Source organism: Oncorhynchus nerka, linkage group LG20, assembly GCF_034236695.1.
Source record: "Oncorhynchus nerka isolate Pitt River linkage group LG20, Oner_Uvic_2.0, whole genome shotgun sequence".
In the NCBI taxonomy this organism is placed as follows: domain Eukaryota; kingdom Metazoa; phylum Chordata; class Actinopteri; order Salmoniformes; family Salmonidae; genus Oncorhynchus; species Oncorhynchus nerka.
This window is the reverse complement of record NC_088415.1, coordinates 74,724,414-74,747,888: the sequence shown is the minus strand read 5'-3', so window position 1 is coordinate 74,747,888 and position 23,475 is coordinate 74,724,414. Positions and strand designations below refer to the sequence as shown.

At 40.7% G+C, this 23,475-nt stretch overlaps 1 protein-coding gene across 2 annotated transcripts in view; it reads left to right on the top strand.

Moving 5' to 3' along the window:
- Nucleotides 1–23,475, top strand: part of LOC115103131 (receptor-type tyrosine-protein phosphatase N2-like) — a 156,556-nt gene that overhangs the window by 90,804 nt on the left and 42,277 nt on the right. For both annotated transcript variants that reach the window (XM_029623808.2, XM_029623805.2), the window contains exons 14-15: nt 746–810; nt 22,727–22,939. In XM_029623808.2, coding sequence (XP_029479668.1) covers nt 746–810; nt 22,727–22,939 — 278 coding nt within the window. The remainder of the gene's footprint in view (nt 1–745; nt 811–22,726; nt 22,940–23,475) is intronic.

Below are 23,475 nucleotides of genomic sequence, written 5' to 3'. Positions count from 1 at the left end.
ACGTTATTTAATCTAGTGCTAGTTATTAACCAATTGTGTAGAAATAGATTAGTAGACAGTGGTGGTCTGTGTCCCAAATGACTCTCTATTCCCTTTTGAGTACCCTACTTTTGCCCTTGGTCAACAGTAGCGCACTATATTGGCATAGGGCACCATTTCGACATAGACTGTCTCTCCTTGGAGCTGCTCCTCTAACCACCTGCTTCACATATTCTACTATAAGAGAGATTCGCTGCCTTTCCTTCCAGTTCTCTGCTGCCAATGACTGGAAGGAATTGCAAAAATCGCTGAAGTTGGAGACTTATATCTCCCTCACTTACTTTAAGCATCAGCTATCTGAGCAGCTTACCGATCGCTGCAGCTGTACATAGCCCATCTGTAAATAGCCCACCCAACTACCTACCTCATCCCCATATTGTTTTAATTGACTATTTTGCTCTTTTGCACACCAGTATTTCTGCACATCTATCACTCCAGTGTTAAATTGCTAAATTGTAATTACTTCACTACTATGGCTTATTTATTGCCTTACCTCCTTACTCCATTTGCACACACTGTATATAGACTTTCTATTGTGTTATTGACTGTACTTTGGTTTGTTCGATGTGTAACTGTGTGTTGTTTTTGTCGCACTGCTTTGCTTTATCTTGGCCAGGTCTCAACTGGTTAAATAAAGGTGAAATATATATTTTTTTAATTGACAGCAGTCTAGTCTCACACAAGCTCCTGTTTCTCCCGTTCCCAGTTCACCAGAAGGATGCAGTGGAGAAGGAGGCCAAGGTGATCATTCTGGAGGCTGGAATCACAGATGTAAGTTCCCTTCTTTCTATGGGCTGCGTCTCAAATGGCACCCTATTTGTCGTTTCAGTTGTTGTCCTATGACATTGATTTGACTGGTTTCCTCATGGGCTGCTACAGCAAAGCATATTTGTGAGAGTGTCTGTTTTCCTGAGAACATAAAGACATACTTTGACAGATTTTGTGTCGAAAATACATGTAAACAGCGAACATGACAGAGCAAATAAACTGGACAAACTCTTTATTTTCTGTGCTCAGCAGTCAGCAATATAAAGCACCTTTATGACGGCGGACCTGTCAGGTGAAACAGCACCGGTTGCCACTGAACCTCCATTTTCAGGACCCACGTTTAGCTTCCCTGGCTGGCTGGCTTTCCTGGGCTCATGTCGTGAACATTACCATTCTCTACCACGTCTCTATTAAATATACCATGGAGTGTCTCTCCTGTCTGTGTTACTGATTTAGCAATGACTGTGTTACATTCAGTCCAATAATCAAAATGGCGAGAGAGAGGGGAGAGAGAGAGAGAGGGGAGAGATAGAGGGGAGAGAGAGAGGGAGGGAGAGAGAGAGAGAGAGATGTGTATACTTTGACAATGTACAGTATGTCATTTAACTTGCCATGTCTATAAAGTCTATTGAATTGAGAGAGGGAGAGAGAATCAATTCAATACTAGGCCTGAATGGAGCCTATTATCACCAATTGAACTGCTGTTGTGAGAGGGAAGGGTATATGTCCCAAATGGCACCCTATTCCCTATGTAGTGCACTACTTTTGACCATGACCCATAGGGGTCTGATCACATTTCTTGGTATTTTAGCTGTTGCAAAAGCAGCAGCTACTCTTCCTGGGGTCCACATGAAACATAATACAGAACATTAATAGACAAGAACAGCTCAAGGACAGAACTACATAAAATATAAATAAAAGGCAGTCTACATATCAATACATACACACAAACTATCCAGGTCAAATAGGGGAGAGGCGTTGTGCTGTGAGGTGTTGCTTTATCTGTTTTTTGTGAAAAAAAAGTTTTAAAAAATTGAAGCATTTTGCATATGAGTGGCCCCAAATGTTTTTTTTATTGCACTATGTAGGGCATAGGGTGCATTTGGGACACAAACAAGGCCTATTCAGATTATGTCTGGTGCTGCACTGCTACCTCAATCTTCTTTGCCTAGCCTGGGTCGGGTGGAGAGTGCTACTCCATTTCACGATTCTGCTCCGAAATGGATTCTCTGAGAACACTGAGATGGATCATGTCTACTGTAATCAGACAGAGACTGAGTTAAGTTTTTTCAAAGTGCCCACCTTCAAGGTTTTTCTATTCTACATACTGTATGTTCTGCTGGATATACTATATTTTTCTCATTGTAGATTGTAGGAGTCAGAAAAGGTGATGACGGGACCCATTTAATATGTCAATATCTGAGTTTGAAATAAAACAGAAATTCACATTTGATGTTATAGCTATACCATTGGACAACACAGGCATTGGTTGTTCCCCAAATGTCACCCTAATCCCTATATAGTGCTCAAGTTTTTAGCCAGAAGCATACCACTGCTGGCTTGCATCTGAAGCTTAGCAGGGTTGGTCCTGGTCAGTCCCTGGATGGGAGACCAGGTGCTGCTGGAAGTGGTGTTGGAGGGCCAGTAGGAGGCACTCTTTCCTCTGGTCTAAAAAGTGCCCCAGGGTAGTGATTGGGGACAATGCCCTGCTGTCTTTCGGATGGGTTGTTAAATGGGTGTCCTGACTCTGAGGTCATTAAAGATCCCCATGGCACTTGTTGTAAGAGTAGGGGTGTCAAACCCGGTGTCCTGGCTAAATGCCCAATCTGGTTACCTAATAATCCCCAGTTTACAATTGGCTCATTCATCCCCCTCTTCTCCCCTGTAACTATTCCCCAGATCGTTGCTGTAAATGAGAATGTGTTCTCAGTCAATTTACCTGGTAAAGTAAAGGTAAAATAAGAAAAGTTTTGACCTAAGCCCTGTAAGGGAACTATATACGGAATAGGTTATTATTTGGGAGACAGGCATTGTTGTTTCCACACTTCTTCAACACAGGTCCAATTATGAGTAGTGTTATATAAGGAATCTGGACAGAAGCCAGATTATAATTGTCCTGAAGTAGCTACCACTAATCCCAGTCAGTTCCCTGCACTGCTTTGTTCCACTTGAGTTGTTCTCTTTCCAATCTGTCCTCAAAACTGTGTTTTAGACAGTAAGGGGAAGGAATTAATCACAAAGAAAACAGAAGCGTGGTTAGTGATTAGATAGCCCCACACAGCCATTTTAATTGATTACAACCATGGTGGCTACAAGTAACCTATCCTGGGAGAGATTGGTTGTGTCCCAAATGGCACCCTATTCCCTATGTAGTGCACTATTTTCGACCAAAGCCCTACAGGCCCCTGGTCAAAAGTAGTAAATTAAATAGGTTATAAGGTGCGGGACAAAACCACTGACTGCACAACTCTGTCTATAAAAAGGATTAAAGCTATCTGTTACGGTTTTACCGCTCTAAATACAATACGCTTTAATGCCTTTACTGTGTGGCTGCCTCCTGATGACATGTTATAATTCTTTTGATAGTAATAAACAGACAAACATTGATTTCATTTGAAATAAATAATTTATTATTATTTAATTATATGGCTGTTTAACCCATTTCACATAGATTGGAAATCAATATCATGCCTAGATGCCCTATCAAAAATATTTGTTGATATTGTATAGGAATATTACAAATGTTTAATTAATGTGAATGATGGAGACCCATTTCAATGGATCAAGAAACAAATATATACATACAGTACCAGTCAAAGGTTTTATTTTTACTATTTTCTACATTGTCGAATAATAGTGAATAATTTTTTGCCTTGATGACAGCTTTGCACACCCTTGGCATTCTCTCAACCAGCTTCATGAGGAATGCTTTTCCAACAGTAGTTCCCACATATGGGAAGTAGTTCCCACATATGCTGAGCACTTGTTGGCTGCTTTTCCTTCACTCTGCGGTCCAACTCATCCCAAACCATCTCAATTGGGTTGAGGTCGGGTGATTGTGGAGGACAGGTCATCTGATGCAGCACTCCATCACTCGCCTTCTTGGTCAAACACAGCCTGTGGGATGGCGTCTCGCTGTAGAATGCTGTGGTATCCATGCTGGTTAAGTGTGCCTTGAATTCTAAATCAATCACAGACAGTGTCACCAACAAAGCACCCCCACACCATCACTCCTCCTCCTCCATGCTTCATGGTTGGAACCACACATGCAGAGATCATCCCTTCACCTACTCTGCATCTCACAAGATACAGCGGTTGGAACCAAAAATCTCCAATTTGGACTCATCAGACCAAAGGACAGATTTCCACCGGTCTAATGTCCATTGCTCGTATTTCTTGGCCCAAGCAAGTCTCTTCTTATTGGTGTCCTTTAGTAGTGGTTTCTTTTCAGCAATTCGACCATGAAGGCCTGATTCACGCAGCCTCCTCTGAACAGTTGATATTGAGATGTGTCTGTTACTTGAACTCTGAGAAGCATTTATATGGGCTGCAATCTGAGGTGCAGTTAACTCTAATGAACTTGTCCTCTGCAGCAGAGGTAACTCTGGGTCTTCCTTTCATGTGGCGGTCCTCATGAGACCATGTTTCATCATAGCGCTTGATGGTTTTTGTGACTGGACTTGAAGAAACTTCCAAAGTTCTTGAAATTTTCCGCATTGACTGTTGTTTCTCTTTGCTTATTTGAGCTGTTCTTGCCATAATATTGACTCTGGTATTTTACCAAATAGGGCTATCTTCTGTATACCACCCCTACCTTGTCACAACTGATTGGCTCAAACGCATTAAAAAGTAAAGACATTCCACAATTAACTTTTAACAAGGCACACCTGTTAATTGAAATGCATTCCAGGAGACTACCTCATGAAGCTGGTTGAGAGAATGCCAAGAGTGTGCAAAGCTGTCAAGGCAATGGGTGGCTACTTTGAAGAATCTCAAATATAAAATACACTTTTTTGGTTACTACATGTGTTATTTCATAGTTTTGATGTCTTCGCTATTAAATAAAGGTTAAATTAAAAATTATTAAAAATATTCTGTAGAAAATAGTAAAAATAAAGAAAAACCCTTGAATGAGCAGGTGTCCATACTTTTGACTGGTACTGTATATGTTTTTATTGTCACATACACCAGATAGGTGCAGTGAAATGTGTTGTTTTACAGGGTCAGCCATAGTAGTACAGCACCCTTGAAGCAAATTAGGGGTAAGTGCCTTGCTCAATGGCACGTCAATAGATTTTTCACTTTGTTCAGCTCAGCTATTCAAACCAGCAGCCTTTCAGTTAGTGGCCCAACGCTCTAACCACTAGGCTACCTGCCGCCCACTACTAAGCTACCTGCCCAGAGAGAGAAGGCTTATCTGTTTACCGGCATACAGACATTATCCCAGCTCAAATTTCCTTTACAAAGAGAGAAAAATATTGGGACATCAGTGCTATGGAGAAAAATACATCTGCATCTATTGCAATAGATATTTAAATGTATCTATGAAAATGTTATCAATAGGCTATTGAAGTACTACCTCTATTTTTATGCCCAATATATCAGCATCCGCATGGGGTTCGATATGGTAATAAGGCCCAGCGTGCATGCAAAATGGCAACCTTTTCCCTATATAGTGCACAACTTTAGACCAGACCTCTATGGGCCTGGTCAAAGTAGTGCACCATATAGGGTGTCATTTGGGATGCACCTCCACTATGAGGCCTGTGGCCAGGGGCATGCTGGGATAGCTCTACTGTTATTCACCACATCAGATGCTGCTCTTGGATTGCTATGGTGCTGTTGCACATAACTATAAATACAACGGGTAGGTGACTCTCACAGTTCAAAACCAAACAGACTCACATATAGACTCTCGATCACAATCTCCATCTCTGTCTCCATCTCTGTCTGGTTTCTGTGCTATCACAGTATTGTAGAGCTGTAATGCAAAGAGCTGTACTGTATTAGTCGTGTTGTACCATCTCAGCCTCAGTGATCTCAGCAGGGACTCACTGTTGGTAGTGACATATGTGTTTTGGGTTTGTAGTGTGTAATGTATTGGTATGTACTCATAGGGTACATTTTTGGTCTTCTTAACAGCCCTCGCAACTCACTATTTTCATTATTGGGAGGGAGGGAGGGGCTGAGCAGTGTGAGTTCATTCCTGACCTTTAGAGCAGGTGGGTTCCCGGGGCTGTATGAGGAGACAGTTTGTTATCATCAACTCCTTCCCTTCTGCTTTGTGAACACATTAAGCATCATCATGTGACTCAGGAGGGGATCTCATCAGATGATTTCTGCAGAGACAAATGTGAAAAATACCATTTTTTTTATACAAGTTTGTTTGGTATTTTTTGTATTTTATTAGGACCCCCATTAGCTGTTGCTATAGCAGCTGCTACTCTTCCTTGAGTCCATAGAAAACATGAAATAATACAGAACATTATTAGAGAAGAACAGCTCAAGGACAGAACTATATAAATGTAAAAGGTCACACATAGCCTACATGTGTGTACATACACACAATATCTAGGTCAATTAGGGGAGAGGCGTTGTCTGGTGAGGTGTTGCTCTATCTGATTTTTGAGACCAGTTTTGCTGTTCACTTTGATGGGAGTTCCATGCAATCATGACTATATAATACTGTATGTTTTCTTGAATTTGTTCTGGATTTGGGGACTGTGAAAAGACCCCTGGTGGGGTAAGTGTGAGTCTCAGTGTAAGTTGACCATGCAAACAATTTGGACTTTTCATAACATGAATGTTTCTTATAAAAACAAAAAGGGATTGTTTTAGCCAAGAAAGACTGGCATGCGTAGTATTGATATTAGCCCTCTGATTACAGTGAAGAGCAGCACCTGACCTTCTTTGCAGCACCTGGCCATATGACTGGGCAATAATCAAGATAAGGTAAAACTAGAGCTCTTTATCACAGACAGACCTCTCCCCAACTTCACAACCATTGAATCAATATGTTTTGACCATGACAGTTTGCACACCAAGTCATTTTGTAAAGTGTGCGCAGGGAGTCGGGAAGCAAGTTCAGGGAGTGAATAATTGAATAAATAAACGAAACATAATACAAAACAAGATATACGAACAACGCACAGACATGAAACAGAAACAATAATGCCTTGGAGAGGAACCAAAAGGAGTGACATGCATAGGGCAGGTAATCAAGGAGGTGATGGAGTCCAGGTGACTGTCATGAGGTGCTGATGCATGTGACGATGGTGACAGGTGTGCGCAATAATCTGCAGCCTGGTTGACCTAGAGGCCAGAGAGGGAGCACACGTGACAAATTTAGTTTACTCAACTTGTTCAACAGCCACATTATTCATGATCAGATTCAGCTCAGGTCTAGAACTTAGGGAATGATCTGTACCAAATGCAATGCTCTTAGTTTAATAGATGTTCAGGAGTTTAATAGATGTTCAGGACTAGTATAATAGATTTTTATTTATTTATTTTTTATTTCACCTTTATTTAACCAGGTAGGCAAGTTGAGAACAAGTTCTCATTTACAACTGCGACCTGGCCAAGATAAAGCAAAGCAGTTCGACAGATACAACGACACAGAGTTACACATGGAGTAAACAAACATACAGTCAATAATACAGTATAAACAAGTCTATATACAATGTGAGCAAATGCGGTGAGAAGGGAGGTAAAGGCAAAAAAGGCCATGGTGGCAAAGTAAATACAATATAGCAAGTAAAACACTGGAATGGTAGTTTAGCAATGGAAGAATGTGCAAAGTAGAAATAAAAATAATGGGGTGCAAAGGAGCAAAATAATGTTCAGGACTAGTTACTAGCCACCCATTCTTAAAACCGCCAGCAAATCTCTGTTTAGGGTTGCAGTGATTTCTCTAGTTGTGATTGTTGATGCGTATAGGGTTTAATCATCAGCATGCATAGACACACAGACTGTTTAATGTCAATGGCAGGTCATTGGTTAAAAAAATTATGTTAAATAATTGACGACCAAGAGAGCTGCCCTGCGGTACAACACCCTTTACATGTTTAACATTAGATAAGCTTACATTAAAGAATACCCTATGTGTTCTATGACAGAGGTTGAAAAGCCATAACACACACATTTTTTCAACAGGTTATGGTCAATGATATCAAAGGCTGCACTGAAATCTAACAATACAGCTCCCAAAATCTTCTTATTATCAATTTCTTTCAACCAATCATCAGTCATTTGTCAGTGCAGTACATGTTGAGTGCCCATTTCTATAAGAATGCTGAAAGTCTCTTGTTAATTTGTTTACAGAGAAATAGTATTGTATCAGGTCAAACACAATTTTTTCTAAAAGTTTGCTAAGAGTCAGCAACAGGCAGACAGCATTGTGTCGAGGCACAGAAATGGGGAAGGGTATCAAAAAATGTCTGCAGTATTGAATGTCCCCAAGAACACAGTGGCCTCTATCATTCTTAAATGGAAGAAGTTTAGAACCACCAAGACTATTCCTAGAGCTGGCCGCCTGACCAAACTGAGCAATCGTGGGAGAAGGGCCTTGGTCTAGCAGGTGACCAAGAATCTGATGGTCACTCTGACAGAGCTCTATAGTTCTTCTGTGGAGATGGGAGAACCTTCCAGAAGGACAACTATCTCTGCAGCACTCCACCAATCAGGCCATTATGGTAGAGTGGCTAGACGGAAGCCACCCCTCAGTAAAAGGCACATGACAGCCCGCTTGGAGTTTGCCAAAAGGTACCTAAAGACTCTCAGACCATGAGAAACAAGATACTCTGATCTGATGAAACCAAAATTGAACTCATTAACCTGAATGCCAAGCATCACGTCTAGATGAAACCTGGCACCATCCCTAATCTGAAGCATGGTGGTGGCAGCATCATGCTGTGGGGATGTTTTTCAGCGGGAGGGACTGGGAGACTAGGAAAAAATTAACTGAGCAAAGTATAGAGAGATCCTTGATGAAAACCTGCTGCAGAGCTCTCAGGACCTCAGACTAGGGTGAAGGTTCACCTTCCAACAGGACCACGACCCTAAGCAAACAGCCAAGACAACGCTTTGGGACAAGTCTCTGAATGTCCTTGAGTAGCCCAGCCAGAGCCCGGACTTGATACTGATCGAACATCTCTGGAGAGACCTGAAAATAGTTGTGCAGTGACGCTCCCCATCCAACCTGACAGAGCTTGAGAGGATCTGCAGAGAAGAATGGGAGAAACTCCCCAAATACAGGTGTGCCAAGCTTATAGCGTCATACCCAAGAAGACTAGAGGCTGTAATCGCTGCCAAAGGTACTTCAACAAACTACTGAATAAAGGGACTGAATACTTATGTAAATGTGATATTTCAGTTTTTTTACAAACCTGTTTTTGCTTTGTCATTATGGGGTATTGTGTGTAGATTGATGAGAGAAAAAAAACATTTGAATCTATTTTAGAATAATGCTGTAACGTTTCAAAATGTGGAAAAAGTCAAGGGGTCTGAATACTTTCCGATGTTGTTTGTTTATTGTGTGTCTCTTCTTGGACTTCTATTTAATCTGCATGGAGGAAAGTTCAGTTTTACAGCGTGATTGAAATTGAAAGGCAATTTTCCTGCTTTAGCGGAGACTTCATTCATGCTATGCGCTGGCTATGTCGGCTCAATCGGAAATTACCTTTACATTTCTACCACGGAATCTGTAACGCTTCAGCTTTACAGATAGAGTAGAGCCCTTTGATTTAATAATCAACATTACAGCGTTGTCTTGCACGAATTTCTCATTATATGAATTTAATGTAATTGAAATCATAAAAGGTCAAGGTAACATTTGTTCAGTTGTAGGCTTATACTGGTATTGTTGCTCAGTTGTTTTACATATGCATTTAATACATTACTTTAGTAGTAATATTGTTGTTTGTCTTCCTCCTATATCAAATTGAGTTGTTTTTAATCGGAGCATGCAGTGTATGCTGAACAATTAGCTGGAGTTAATTTTCCATTTAGTGTATTACTGGTTTCTGTTATATTCCCTACCTGATCAAACACAATAGGATATCTACATCTAGATTATGATTAGCAATGGGTACTTCCTGTGCCAGACATTTCACCAATAACTATTGTTTTCCAAAAACAATCTCTGCTGGAGAAGGGAAGACCGAAGCATTGGCAGAGAGAGAGATAGAAAGAGCGAGAGAAGAGGTTGTTGGAGACCGAGAATAATAGAGAGAGAGCAATCTCCCATCGGATTGACCTTGGTAGCTTTTATCAACTAATTACTGAATAGATGTAATCATTTTGATGGCAATATAACTATTTACTGCTCACCACCAAACACTACATTTATCCTATCCCAGAGCAACAAAAAAACAAAACGATTTCACTTTTGACAGATTTAATCAAGTTTATCATTTGGATCACAGTGAAAAGATTTAAATGTTGATGTAGTTTTATCTGTTTCCTCTCAAAGGGCATCTTAACACACCCCTGCAGGATAGAAAGGTCTCTGTGGAGATCAGGCACTTTCACTACCAAGAGAGACATTTCAAATGAGTAACTGATAATTACATCTTTTCATTTGAATACGCATAAACAACAAAAGTAGAACAGGCAGGCACCATGAAATGAGCACAAGCCCAAATGTAATGGATGAATACCTGTCGGAGGTATCTGTCTCAAGTGACTGATTGCATATCAATTATAAATGCATAAGGAGAAATTTGATTAGAATGTTTCTTAAATTAAAATAGAAGGTTCAGGAGTTTCCCTCATCACCTCCTCCCTTCTTCCCACAAATCCGTCAGTCAATGAGTAATAAAAGAGAGGCAACATTTATTTGGAATATTATTTGTTTTTCATTTTTGTTTGTAAACATATTTGAATTGCGCATTGCAGAGCTGTGCAAGCGAGCTACTGTGCCGTAAAATGCAGGATCCTGTGCAATATAGTATGTAGTTGCACTCTTCATTACAAATTCACGTTTACTTACTTAAGGGTACAAAGTCTTCATGTAAAAAGAATATCAAGCTCAGAAACGAATCCTGGTTTCTTATCCCAACACCCTGTCCTGACATTCCCCTGTGTTGCTACTTTGTGTGTGTGTGTGTGCCAACCCATTACCATTGGCCACACTTCCTCAGATTAGCACTAATTAAACTGTGAAATCAGAGCCATTGCCTTAAGTCACTCTGTACACCATGAGACACCATGAGACATGAGCCAGGCTGGCTGGCCAGAGAAAGGGGTGGCAGGGGAGGGGATGGCTAAGGCTCAAGCACCCTGGCCCACTGCCACTCTCCCCTCCCTAACCATCAGAGACATGGGGTAATGTACAGTATGGGTCTCAAATGGCACCCTGTTCCATATATAGTGCACTATGCTCGGGTCAAAAGTAGTGCACTATGTAGGGGATAGAGAGCCTTTTGGGAAGCAGACATAAGTTGCTTGCCTGGAGGACATTTTCAGTTGAGAGCGGGTCACATTGGTGTTTGGTGTTTGAGCGGTGGGGTGGGGAGGGTGCTGTGGGGGTGGGGAATATTGTTGTCATGACAATGACATGGGCCTGGTCCAGAGGGGGTGCAGCTAATGATGAATAATTATGCAAGCTTTTAATGTTTTCTTTTTTCTCTCCTTCCCATTGTGGAAAATGTGACCTCACCCCCTTCCTGACTTGTAGTGTTTCAAAAAAAAAAACATGACTTTGATAATGGCCACAAAATTGTTGTGAAAAATGTGCCACACTGTTACCCTCTGGCTGTGTAGCAGATTTTGTTACTAGTGCTCTCAGGTCTTCAGTGTTTAAAAGTCACCCAGTTGTCTGTTTTCTTCTTCAACTAATGTGGCTGATTAAACCCCACCAGAGCCACATTAACAACATTGTGAGGGTCGGGTGATGAATACATGTCTGTACCAAGGGGAAGGCCTATCCTATCTCAGTCACAGTACGAGAACGTTAAGTCAATATTGTATTCTCTTTCTTTGTTTCTGTAAGTTGAATTATATTTGAGTTATTGTATTCCATGCTGTATTTCACTGAGACTCGTATATCTTTCCAATAGAATAGAAAAACATAATTTTCCCTTAGGTTCTGTATAAAGTATATGACGAACAGCTGTGGAAGACCACCTCCACATCCCCAGCTAGCCACCTGTAACATTATGCCAGTGAAATGCTCTCGGAGAGCAATCCCATTCAGTGGATAAGCGTTGAACATCCTGTTCGCTTAATTTCAAGGTTTCTTCATTCACCCCGGCAGATACACAGGTGGTCAGTCAAAAGACACTTGGGAGAGACGACGTCTCCTCCCAACAATAACTGTTTTCAGAATTCTAATTGTGTTCGTAGCATGCATAGATCTTTTCAACATAGAGCGCCCATGCGCGCTTGCACACACAACTGAGAATGCCTCGGAGTCTCCTGAATGAATTGGCTCTCTTTGTTCCTGGCAGGCTGAGGGGATTGTGATAACAATAAGGTCCCTGACAATTCTAGGCTTTTTTACATCTGGTAGTTCTTTGCTTTATGATGTACTTATGGAGCCAGACCTCAGTCTACTCAGTACCAGTCTACTACTACTCCTCTTCTTCTTACACTGTGTAGTGGAAGAATGTGCTAAGTAACTGTACCTTATCTGAGCTACTCATTTCTTACACTCTCATGCACTAGCAGTTTTTTCTATTAATTAAAATCCTACATTCTGGATACAGTTGATGATTATATAACCATGGGATAAGGGCTGTGACAGTAAGATGATTATTTGATTATTTATTTGAGAATTCATTGTGAGAAAATAACTAGAATACCTCAGTGGCATATTGAAGGGGTGGAGTATGTTTTCAGATGTAAATTAAAGCCTACCCTGTTTAGCCCCTTTTTTTAAAAGGACTTGATCACACTATTCTGTGACCAGCCAAGGACTATGTGACCTGGAATGTGAAATCAAGCACACAGCATGAAATGCTCAATTTGGTGGAAATCCTGCAGACACCTGTCAGACTGCAGACAGAGCCTGAGCCCAGCCAGTCTCTCCGGCACGCACACGCAGGCTGGTTATATGGGCTTGCTTGTCAAAAATGTTCCACCTTGTGAAGTGAGCTTACTCTGGTCAACAGCAATGTACTATATAGGGAATAGGGTGCCATTTGGGACGCAGCCTCTGTGTGGGCTGTCTGGACAGGTACAGCTTGAGCAGCGTGAAGAAGCACCCGGACTGCAGAGAAAATAGGCTTCCTTTGCTTGCTTATTCTCTCTGTGTCCAATCCTTTTCAATATCACTATAAATCCTATCTGCCCTTATGAGTGCCTCGTCACAGTTGGTTTTTCAGCAGCAAAGAGAGGATGTGGAGGCGAGGTGTTATAGGTGCATAATGGTGTACTGCAGCCTATGTTGAGGGGATATGAAGGTTAACAATGGGCCTGGACAAAAGTAGTGGACTGTTTAGGGAATAGGGTGCCGTTTGAGACTCATCCAGGCTTTTGCTTTGCATGTTTGTTTTGTTCAGAATACCAAGAGACTTTGACAGGTGGAGAGATTAGTTTGGTGGGCTGCTACTGAATTTGTGCTCTCAGCTTGGCAAAAGAAGTTGCACTTATTTTTCCCCCATCTCTCATATCAAATGTATTGCCATAGCATCATGGACAAGAGAGGTCAGGGAACTCGCCGCAGTTGGTTTTATATTTGCACCTCATTCGGAGCAGAAACTATGAATAGTAAATCAATATAAATGAATCCATTCCAAAACAACACGTTTTTTTAAAACCCCAACGATTAATCCACCATAGAGTCTTCTTGCTGTGTCCTGCCTTTTAAGATACTGCTTAGAGTTAGAAAACCCCTGTGCTAGCCAGCCTATCCTAATGGAGAGTGTTTGCATGCTGCTAAGGGGGAAATGAGATATTGGCGCTGTAAGCTGTAGCTGGCTGTGGCATCCTTTCTGTTTGTCCGAGTGTGGCCCGGTGCACAGTGAAAGGGCCCTGTTTTGTTCAAGAGCTGAGCCTGTCACCTCCAGCTGTCACACAGGGGAACAATGGACCAACGAACGCAAGAGTAGGGCCTGAATAGAAAGATAAACTGAAGCGTCCCACCAAGACTTGTCATCTGCATTAGACAAGATCCCCTTCTCTCCCCTATCTAAGCCCGCTTCCCAAATGGCACCCTGTTCTCTATGGACCCTGGTCAAAAGTAGTGCACTATATAGGGAACAGGGTGCCATTCAGGACACATACCTTCTTTAACTCTTTCTCTCCCGTCCACCACTCCCCTCATCCCCCTCCTGGTTTCTCAGACCCAGCAACCCAGCCTTCCTTCCCCCATGTTTGCTGCAGCTGTTGCCCTACATAGGAGCAGTCCTTTCTGGTGCTAATAACTAATTACCAGTATTTGTTGATTGTTTTTGGGGGGGATGTTTGTCCCTGTGTGTACTGTAGCAGACTAAGTCTCTGCTCCCTCTGTCTGCATATTGTGGTCTTTTGAGGGTAGGACATTGCGAGTCACTACTGCAGTTTATGGACATTGCTGACACCTGCAATACCAAACACCAGATACCTAATTTTGTGTCTCAGCAGGACTGGCATAAGACAGCAAGAATGATGGTTGTCAGATTTTACTTTTTGTGATGGCAATTTTGGGGGGAGCAGGTGAATGCTAAAGGATGATTTTCAACCCATAGATGTAAATGAATGATATGGTTTCACCCCTTTGCTTCCATTCATTTGGTTGTTCCAGGAAATGAGTGGCTTTTGTGGTAGTGTAACAAGGTGAAAGAAAACGTTGACATTCTGTCATGAAGAGCACATGTTCAATTTAATGAAAAACATATTTAAAATAATCTTAAATCTGCTAGAAATCCCCTTTTGACAGAGTGAAATGGAAGCTTGTTGTGTGCAACAGGGAGGGGCAATTGAATGCAAGCTTCACAAAAAATGTGACATTGTAAAAAAATGTCTAGCCTGTCTATCTATGGGTAACAGGGTTGACATGTTATGTGTAACAGGGTTAACATGTTATGGTTGACCCACAGTTTTCTGCCACAAAACACCAGAAATGTGCTAAAAGAGTAGTACCAGCTCACCTGCTTTTATTGATTTGACTATTAGTTTCTTTTGAAGGAATAGTTTCACTATATATATTTTTTTTACCTTAAAATGAATCACTAGTCACATGAAATAAATCATTTACTTCAGAAATGAATTTGTCAAAGCAACAAAATAACTAGGGCTTCACAAAGATGCGGAAAACTTGGAGAAATGTTGGTTGTTAAGGGGTTTAGAAATCTTCCTGAAAGTCAGAGTGCACAGAAGGACTTGACACAAAGCTTCATTTGTATTCATATTAAACATCAGATTTATTACATTTTCCATGCGGTCTATATTAAAGGGCACTTCATTTAATATAACAGGCATTTAAAATTCAATATTGGTGCATCATTTATACTTAAAATATCAGAGGGATGCAGAACGCACTCATTTCGTGGAATGACACAATTAGTAATCATGTCCAAGAAGGAAACAAAATAAATAGAAAGAAAACCTAGTTTGGCTATTCCATCAACTAACCCTAAACAATTTTATAAATGAGAGGCAAGCAATTGCGCAGGGACATTTCATATTCCCGACAAGCTTTTCAACAGCCAGCTCTGAGCTCTACTCAAGCTTTCCACTATGTTCACTGCACTGTCCGCAACATGTGGAGGCATCACCATAGCAACCAGTGGATGTGACGTGATGTGTTTCAGACACGGACTCGCTGAATATAAGGAGCCTCTCACTTTCTAGTCTTCCAAAGCGATAGAATCACCCACATGCTTCTCCTTTCAACTGAAGCAGCTTTCAGCGTGCTGGTACAGTTGAGACTTCTCTTACTTCAGAGTTTGTCGAGATAAAAAAAAATATGTTGATGTATTACATTTTTCTCCAATCTTTCACCTCATTTGAGGAGTACGGAGCAGTGCAACCGCTGCCTTTGTCACAGATTAAATGAATGGAAGAGAGAGGCTGTGAACTTTTGAGAGACGAAAGACCAGAGTCATACTTGCTGATTTCGCCGCAGCTGCTAGTGTCTGTGCATCGGCTGCCGTGTCGCGCGTGCTCTCAGATGGAATAGGGAATAGCTGAAACTCAAGGAATCTCCGTAGCATCTCAACATGGATTTGGGTAAATACTCGCTTTTGATTACGCATTATTGCAACACCACTTGGCTTCACTTCTCTCTATCTCGAGATATCTCATGTTCGGCAGGCGTATGTTGTGTAGGGTATTGATCATCATTTTGATTGTGCTTTGAGTTCATATGCTTATCTATTAACGTATTTTGTTTTGTCATGCATAGGCTATAGCTATAGCAGTAGGATACTGCTCAATATGGATAATTGCGCAACATGCATTGCGTTTTTGTATTTGATATGATGGCCATGCGTAATCCTCCTGTGGTAATATTGTATATTAATTAACCAAAGGCTGAAATCATAAAATAATATTTTAATTCATGTCTCTCACATTTTCGATCTATTTTGACAACACTTTTATAGCAATCAGAAGTTAGCGCGGTGCAGTACCTGGAGTTTACTTTACGCATCACGAAGATTTGATGGCTCACAGTTGCCAGGGGTGGACTCCGTGCATATGTCTGTAGCCTAGACAATCTAGATTATTTTATAAAAAATATTCATAACGTTATATGTATCAGGTATATTTTTGTCTAGTCTAATCATTATTATCGGGTATTCTGATACATTGAAGTGAGCAGACCTTATTGAATATAGAACACTTATTATGCCTGCAATAGTGGCACTTCATGTTGTAATTTATATGGATAATTTACTTGTTTTAATGTTGTGTACATATCATTCATTTGGAGGACCGTCATGAATCACAATATGAGTGCATTATATCAAAGTTAAAAAGCTATGTTTATCAGAACAGAATAAAATAGAAGCAACTTCCAGTAGAGTAGGCCTATATATATTTGATGTGTGAAAATTGTGTTACCAATTTATACACCCTTGAATTGTTAAATTGCTCTCTTGAAAAGTGGGCGTGGGTGTGTGTATGTGCGCACACGCCTGTTTGCTGAAAGGTTTTGTAAATGGGGTGAACTTTTCAAAGGCATTGTATTATCCGAGGTTAGGGAGAGATCATTGTTTCCTCACAAGTAGCTGGCTGGGAACAATAGTTAGGCGCCTCTCTCCCCCCTGACCTTTTCTCAATGATTTTGAGTAAGCCAGAGCTGTAGAAATCCATCTGCCTTTTATCTAAGGGAGCCCCCTAATCCGTCATGCCCCCTCACCAAGCCAACCAACATCCCTCAACTCAAGCCCTCTCTCTATGCCTTCTATTTCAAATGTAAGAATTGAAAAACATGTTGGATGGGATTTAGGAGGTCTCTAATTTTGCAAGAGAGAAGAAGAGACCTTTGTCTCAGTATGACTACGTTAAAATGAAGGTGAAAATAAAGAGCCCGTTACTCAAATCCACCTCTGCATTTGTATTGCCCATGTTTTTATGCCCATTTAATTCAAAGGTTTTAGTAACTTTATTTGGTATGTTTCGCTGTAGAACAGAATCCTAACAGTTTTCTCTCATCATAATGTAAACCTGTTTAACCTATGGATTGTATGAGAAATACACTTGTCTTATATGGTGTCAATTTTGCGTCAATAATACATCTATTTGAATGGATTTATCTGCACGAATTGAATGGTTTTTAATTAAGTATCCGTTTTCTCTCTTTCTTGAGATTATTGCAGCCTATAGGATATTCTTTCTCTCAGGAGAATCTGTGTTATTTTGGGCAGACTCACCTACATCTGATATGTGTTGAAATGAAAAGCTTGAACCCATAGTGTGCAGCATCCATCCTTGACGGCTATGCTAATGTTTTTCTCCAATGCATGCTGAGGAGGAGCTGTGTATGTCAGATGACGTTTGCCTGTGTGATATGGAAATTTGCAAGTACAATCACTTTTAGGACAGACGAACAATAGACCTCTCGTCATAAAAGGAACTCCCTTCTCTTTTGCTCTCAGACATTATTTTCAGTTTATTCTATATATATTTTTTGCATTCCATTAAATGTGGTTGAAACTAAATATTTGTTTCTTAAAATTGAGCTAGACAAATGTAAGTTAAAAACCCAACAGTAGCCTAAATATTATGTAAAACATTAGATGTCAGACTACAAATGATCTTTATACCAATCACATTTGTTTTCAAGGAAATCTGTGTCAATTCATGATTAAAAATATATATATTCATACTGGCACATATATATTTTGTTAATCTATTTTTGACCAAATATAATTAAGAAATGCAAATGTTTCTGCATTTATTTCCATATATAATTTGATTCAGTCGTACACAGTCCACTGTGCGTCAAGATGTTGCCATGTCATTTGATTGAAAGTGCTAAGCCTTTGGAGAGAGTTGTAGGAAATGAAGGCCCTGGAGCTGCAGTATTAAAGAGAAGATTCCGTCTGTCCGTCTGTCTGTCTGTCTGGCCTGCCTGGTCATCTCTATTCTATGTTGCTTTTCTACCGAATATTCTTTTGGTGTTCAATTTTATTTGTAAATGCATGAAGGGAAAAAATGTGTCCTTCAGATAATAAATCTCACACACTGTATAGGCATATTTATTTGGAACAATCTCCCTCTGCAAGCTTTTTGCTTTTCAATTATTATTATGGTTTTGCTCTATTCCACAGCATCTGGTTCTGTGGTTCTGCACCACAATCAGAACCTCAGCTCCTCATTTTTCATAGACGTGATTTAAAACGTCCCTACTTCACTGACAACCGCACCCAATGTTGATTAAGCAGGGGAAGTCAGGCTACATTTGTTTGAATCAATAGAAAGAGAGAGGGAGAGAGAGGCATAAGAAGGCAGCTATGAAGAAGAGAGTGAGTAAGTATTAGAAGCTAAAGCATCTGTCCAGTGAGGAATGAGTGAACAGGTACAGAGTTAAGACTAAATATGGCCATTACTATCCAAGCAAGATGCCATCAATCTTTCTCAATTAAATGTAATTTGACAAAACAAAAATACAAATGAAGTAATTTGATCTGTGTAAAAATATATTTTGCATTGGAATCAAAGCTTGTGTGTCATGCAGTTAAAATGTGTTATTAATGAGAGTTTTTACACTAAAAAATCTGCTCAGTTCATTTTGCAATATTTCTGTTAGCTACATCAGAGCGTTACATTCTTTTTTTTCTCCCAGGGACCGAGAGAAGGTCAGTGGAAATAGAATGTTAAGAATCTTTTAGAGTGTAATCTTTACAAATAATATAGTCTTTTTTGGATTCTACCTCCCAGACTGAGAAATGCTCGTTTTCATCATAGCACTGAGACAAGAGATAAGAGAGCTTTCCACTCTTTCCTTTTAACACCATCACATTACCATTCAACCAGGCTTTACAGTAGGACTTAATGCTCCCAGGCAAGTTGGACCCCACAAAGCATTGGGCAACTGTTGTCTCCCTTTGTGGGGCTTTCTGTGTCCATTCTTTCAAGGTGCTGAATACAGCCAGCTATGAATGAAATCAGGGGGGACAGATCTACACCGCTCAGTGTAGTGGTGGGGTACCCTGCTTCACAGCCTCACAACACAAGGCATTCCAGAACAATCCTTGTGCAGCGCTCGTTGGCCGCCCCTTTCCTTCCACCTCCCAGGGGCTTACACGTCTGTGACAGGCAGGCAGGCAGGCCCAAGCAGAGCCCATCTCACAGGCCACGTCCCAAATTGCACCCTATTCCCTATATAGTGCACTACCTTTGACCAAAGCCTTGGTCAAAAGTAGTGCTCATATAGGGAATAGGATGTCATTTGGGATGCCATCACAGCCTCTTTCAACACACATTTCCATTAACTGGGATGCAGACTGGTCCGGCCCTAATCCCAATGACCCCTGGCCTGCCACCGACCGACCAGGTTCCACCGGGCCCTTTTCATTTTTTTTAGACCCACAATATTTGCTTGCCAGGTCTTTATGATGCAGAGATAAAGAGCCTTCACTGTAAATGAGGGCCTTGCATTTCTGCAATGTAATACAGGGTAGAAAATAGAATGTGGCACGCTGAATACATAGCATTACATTACTATTAGAACAAGATAATGAATAGCCTAGTGAGACATTTATAATTGTGAGAGAGAGTGCGGTTGGAAAATATATATTTATTGTAACACTACAAAGAGGATGTAAAAAAAGAAGAAGGAAAAAAATGGGTTAAGGAATTATTCCCATTTTGTAGCAAGCAGCACAGAGTCAAGCCAAGCAACCAAGCCTTTCTCACTATTGATTTCTTTTGAAAATTCTGTAAAAAGGGGGAATTGTAGGTCTGGTAGTTGGGATTGCAATTTGCAGCTCTCGTCTCTTCATTCTTCCCACTGCTCTGTATTGTTGCTAACATCATTTATGCTGTCTCTAATGAGAGATAATTATCAGGCTATTGTTGATTTACTGTGGATGGGACTGTGTCCCAAATGGCACTCTATTTTTTTTCCCAAATGGGACCCTAGAGACCCTGTTCAAACGTAGTACACTATAAAGGAATAGGATGCCATTTGGAATGCATCCCAGTTTGAATGGAGCAGGGCCATTATCCATAGATCACTGGCCTCTGAAATGAATTCCATGTAGCAGTAAGAGAGTCTGCTTTTAATGAATAACATAATGAATATCTCTTCTCTAATATGTTTTTCTACATGTAAGGCTTTTTCCATATGTAGCCTATTTGGGTGTAGGTTTATATGGTGTTTTAATGTAGCACTCTGTATATTGTTGTGCTTTCTTCCTAGCAATGTACTGTGCCAAATGAAGTAGGCTGTTTCACATCCCAATGTTTGCTTTTAGAGGTATTTTTATTTGCAGTGGATTAAGTGCTTGACAGGTTGTAGCTACTCAACTAGTCATTGGCTACGAGTTTCAGGTTCTACTTTCAATGATGTCTTAGGAAAAATACAGCAGGGGAACTATTGTGTCCAATGAAGCAAACAGTGGTTGCGTTACTGATTTCAAAATATATCATTTTATTCAATTTGTTCCGAAATAATCTATATTTTGTTTTTCTATTTGGGGAGTTTACATATTTAGTGCACTAATACGCACAGATGATGGAACAAAAACATGATCAGCTTTTTATCTGCAACATCGATGTACATACTTACAGTTGAAGTCGGAAGTTTACATACACCTTAGCCAAATACATTCAAACTCAGTTTTTCACAATTCCTGACATTTAATCCGAGTAAAGATTCCCTGTCTTAGGTCAGTTAGGATCACCACTTTATTTTAAGATTGTGAAATGTCAGAATAATAGTAGAGAGAATGATTTAATTCAGCTTTTTTTTCTTTCTTCACATTCCAAGTGGGTCAGAAGTTTACATACACTCAATTAGTATTTGGTAGCATTGCCTTTAAATTGTTTAACTTGGGTCAAACGTTTCGGGTAGCCTTCCACAAGCTTCCCACAATAAGTTGGATGAATTTTGGCCCATTCCTCCTGACAGAGCTTGTGTAACTGAGTCAGGTTTGTAGGCCTCCTTGCTCGCACAAGGTGTTTCAGTTCTGCCCACATACGATTGAGGTCAGGGCTTTGGGATGGCCACTCCAATACCTTGACTTTGTTGTCCTTAAGCCATTTGCCACAACTTTGGAAGTATGCTTGGGGTCATTGTCCATTTGGAAGACCCATTTGCCACCAAGCTTTAACTTCCTGACTGATGTCTTGAGATGTTGCTTCAATATATCCACATAATTTCCCTCCCTCATGATGCCATCTATTTTGTGAAGTGCACCAGCCCCTCCTGCAGCAAAGCACCCTCACAACATGATGCTGCCACCCCCGTGCTTTATGGTTGGAATGGTGTTCTTCGGCTTGCAAGCCTCCCCCTTTTTCCTCCAAACATAACGATGGTCATTATTGCTAAACAGTTCTATTTTTGTTTCATCAGACCAGAGGACATTTCTCCAAAAAATACAATATTTGTCCCTATGTGCAGTTGCAAACCGTAGTCTGGCTTTTTTATGGTGGTTTTGGAGTAGTGACTTCTTACTTGCTGAGCGCCCTTTCAGGTTATGTTGATATAGGACTCGTTTTACTGTGGATACAGATACTTTTGTACCTGTTTCCTCCAGCATCTTCACAAGGTCCTTTGCTGATTTGCACTTTTCGCACCAAAGTACGTTCATCTCTAGGAGACAGAACGCGCCTCCTTCCTGAGCGGTATGACAACTGCGTGGTCCCATGGTGTTTATACTTGCGTACTATTGTTTGTACAGATGAACGTGGTACGTTCAGGCGTTTGGAAATTGCTCCCAAGGATGAACCAGACTTGTGGAGGTCTACAATTTTTTTTTCTGAGGTCTTGGCTGATTTCTTTTGATTTTCCCATGATGTCAAGCAAAGAGGCAATTAATTTGAAGGTAGGCCTTGAAATACATCTGCAGGTACCCCTCCAATTGACTCAAATGATGTCAATTAGCCTATCAGAAGCTTATAAAGCCATGACATCATTTTCTGGAATTTTCCATGCTGTTTAAAGGCACAGTCAACTTAGTGTATGTAAACTTCTGACCCACTGGAATTGTGATACAGTGAATTATAAGTGAAATAATCTGTCTGTAAACAATTGTTGGAAAAATGACTTGTGTCTTGCACAAAGTAGATGTCCTAACCGACTTGCCCAAACTATAGTTTGTTAACAAGAAATTTGTGGAGTGGTTGAAAAACGAGTTTTAATGACTCCAACCTAAGTGAATTATAACTTCCGACTTCAACTGTATGTCCAACCAAAACATAAACATTTTTAGATAAAGAAAATGTGTGAGGTCTTAAAACATCCTCTCATCATGTAATAATGTGTAATCCTCTCTCTCTCTCTCTCTCCCTCTCTCTCCCCCCCCCTCTGTCCCCCTCCCTACAGAGAAGCCAGATAAACCAGATCCCTACCAAGTACAGCACGGCCGAGTCCACCAAGTACATGATCCTGACAGTGGTGTCTATCCTGTGTATCGTGGCTGTGCTGCTGGCCTCCGCTGTGGTCTACTGCCTCCGACACCGCTCTCACCACAAGCTCAAGGAGAAGCTCACCAACCTGGGAACAGACACAGGCAGCGATGCTACCTCCACCTATCAGGTAAGAGGATATATGTCAGACGTAAGTTAGTCTTTATTTCAATAGCTGCGTCCCAAATGGTACCCTATCCCTATGGGCCTTGGTCAAAAGTAGTGCACTATTTTAGTGAATAGGACACAAAAAAATACAGATGACGTGATCTGTTTGGTCTTTATTTTTTCATTCTGAATCTCAGTGTGTTTTAGATTGTTTTGAGTGTGTACACTTGACCTCTTACCTCTACCTGGGACGCTTGCGTCCCAACTAGAGCTCTGGAAATGCAAATGCGCTACGCTAAATGCTAATAGTATTAGTTAAAACTCAAAAGTTCATTAAAATACACATGCAGGGTATCAAATTAAAGCTACACTCGTTGTGAATCCAGGCAACAAGTCAGATTTTTAAAATGCTTTTCGGCGACAGCATGAGAAGCTATTATCTGATAGCATGCACCAATACACTACAACAGAAAAGCACAGCAGGGGACGTAAACAAAATAATTAGCATTTCGGAGTTACACAAACCGCACAATAAAATAGAAAACAGTCATTACCTTT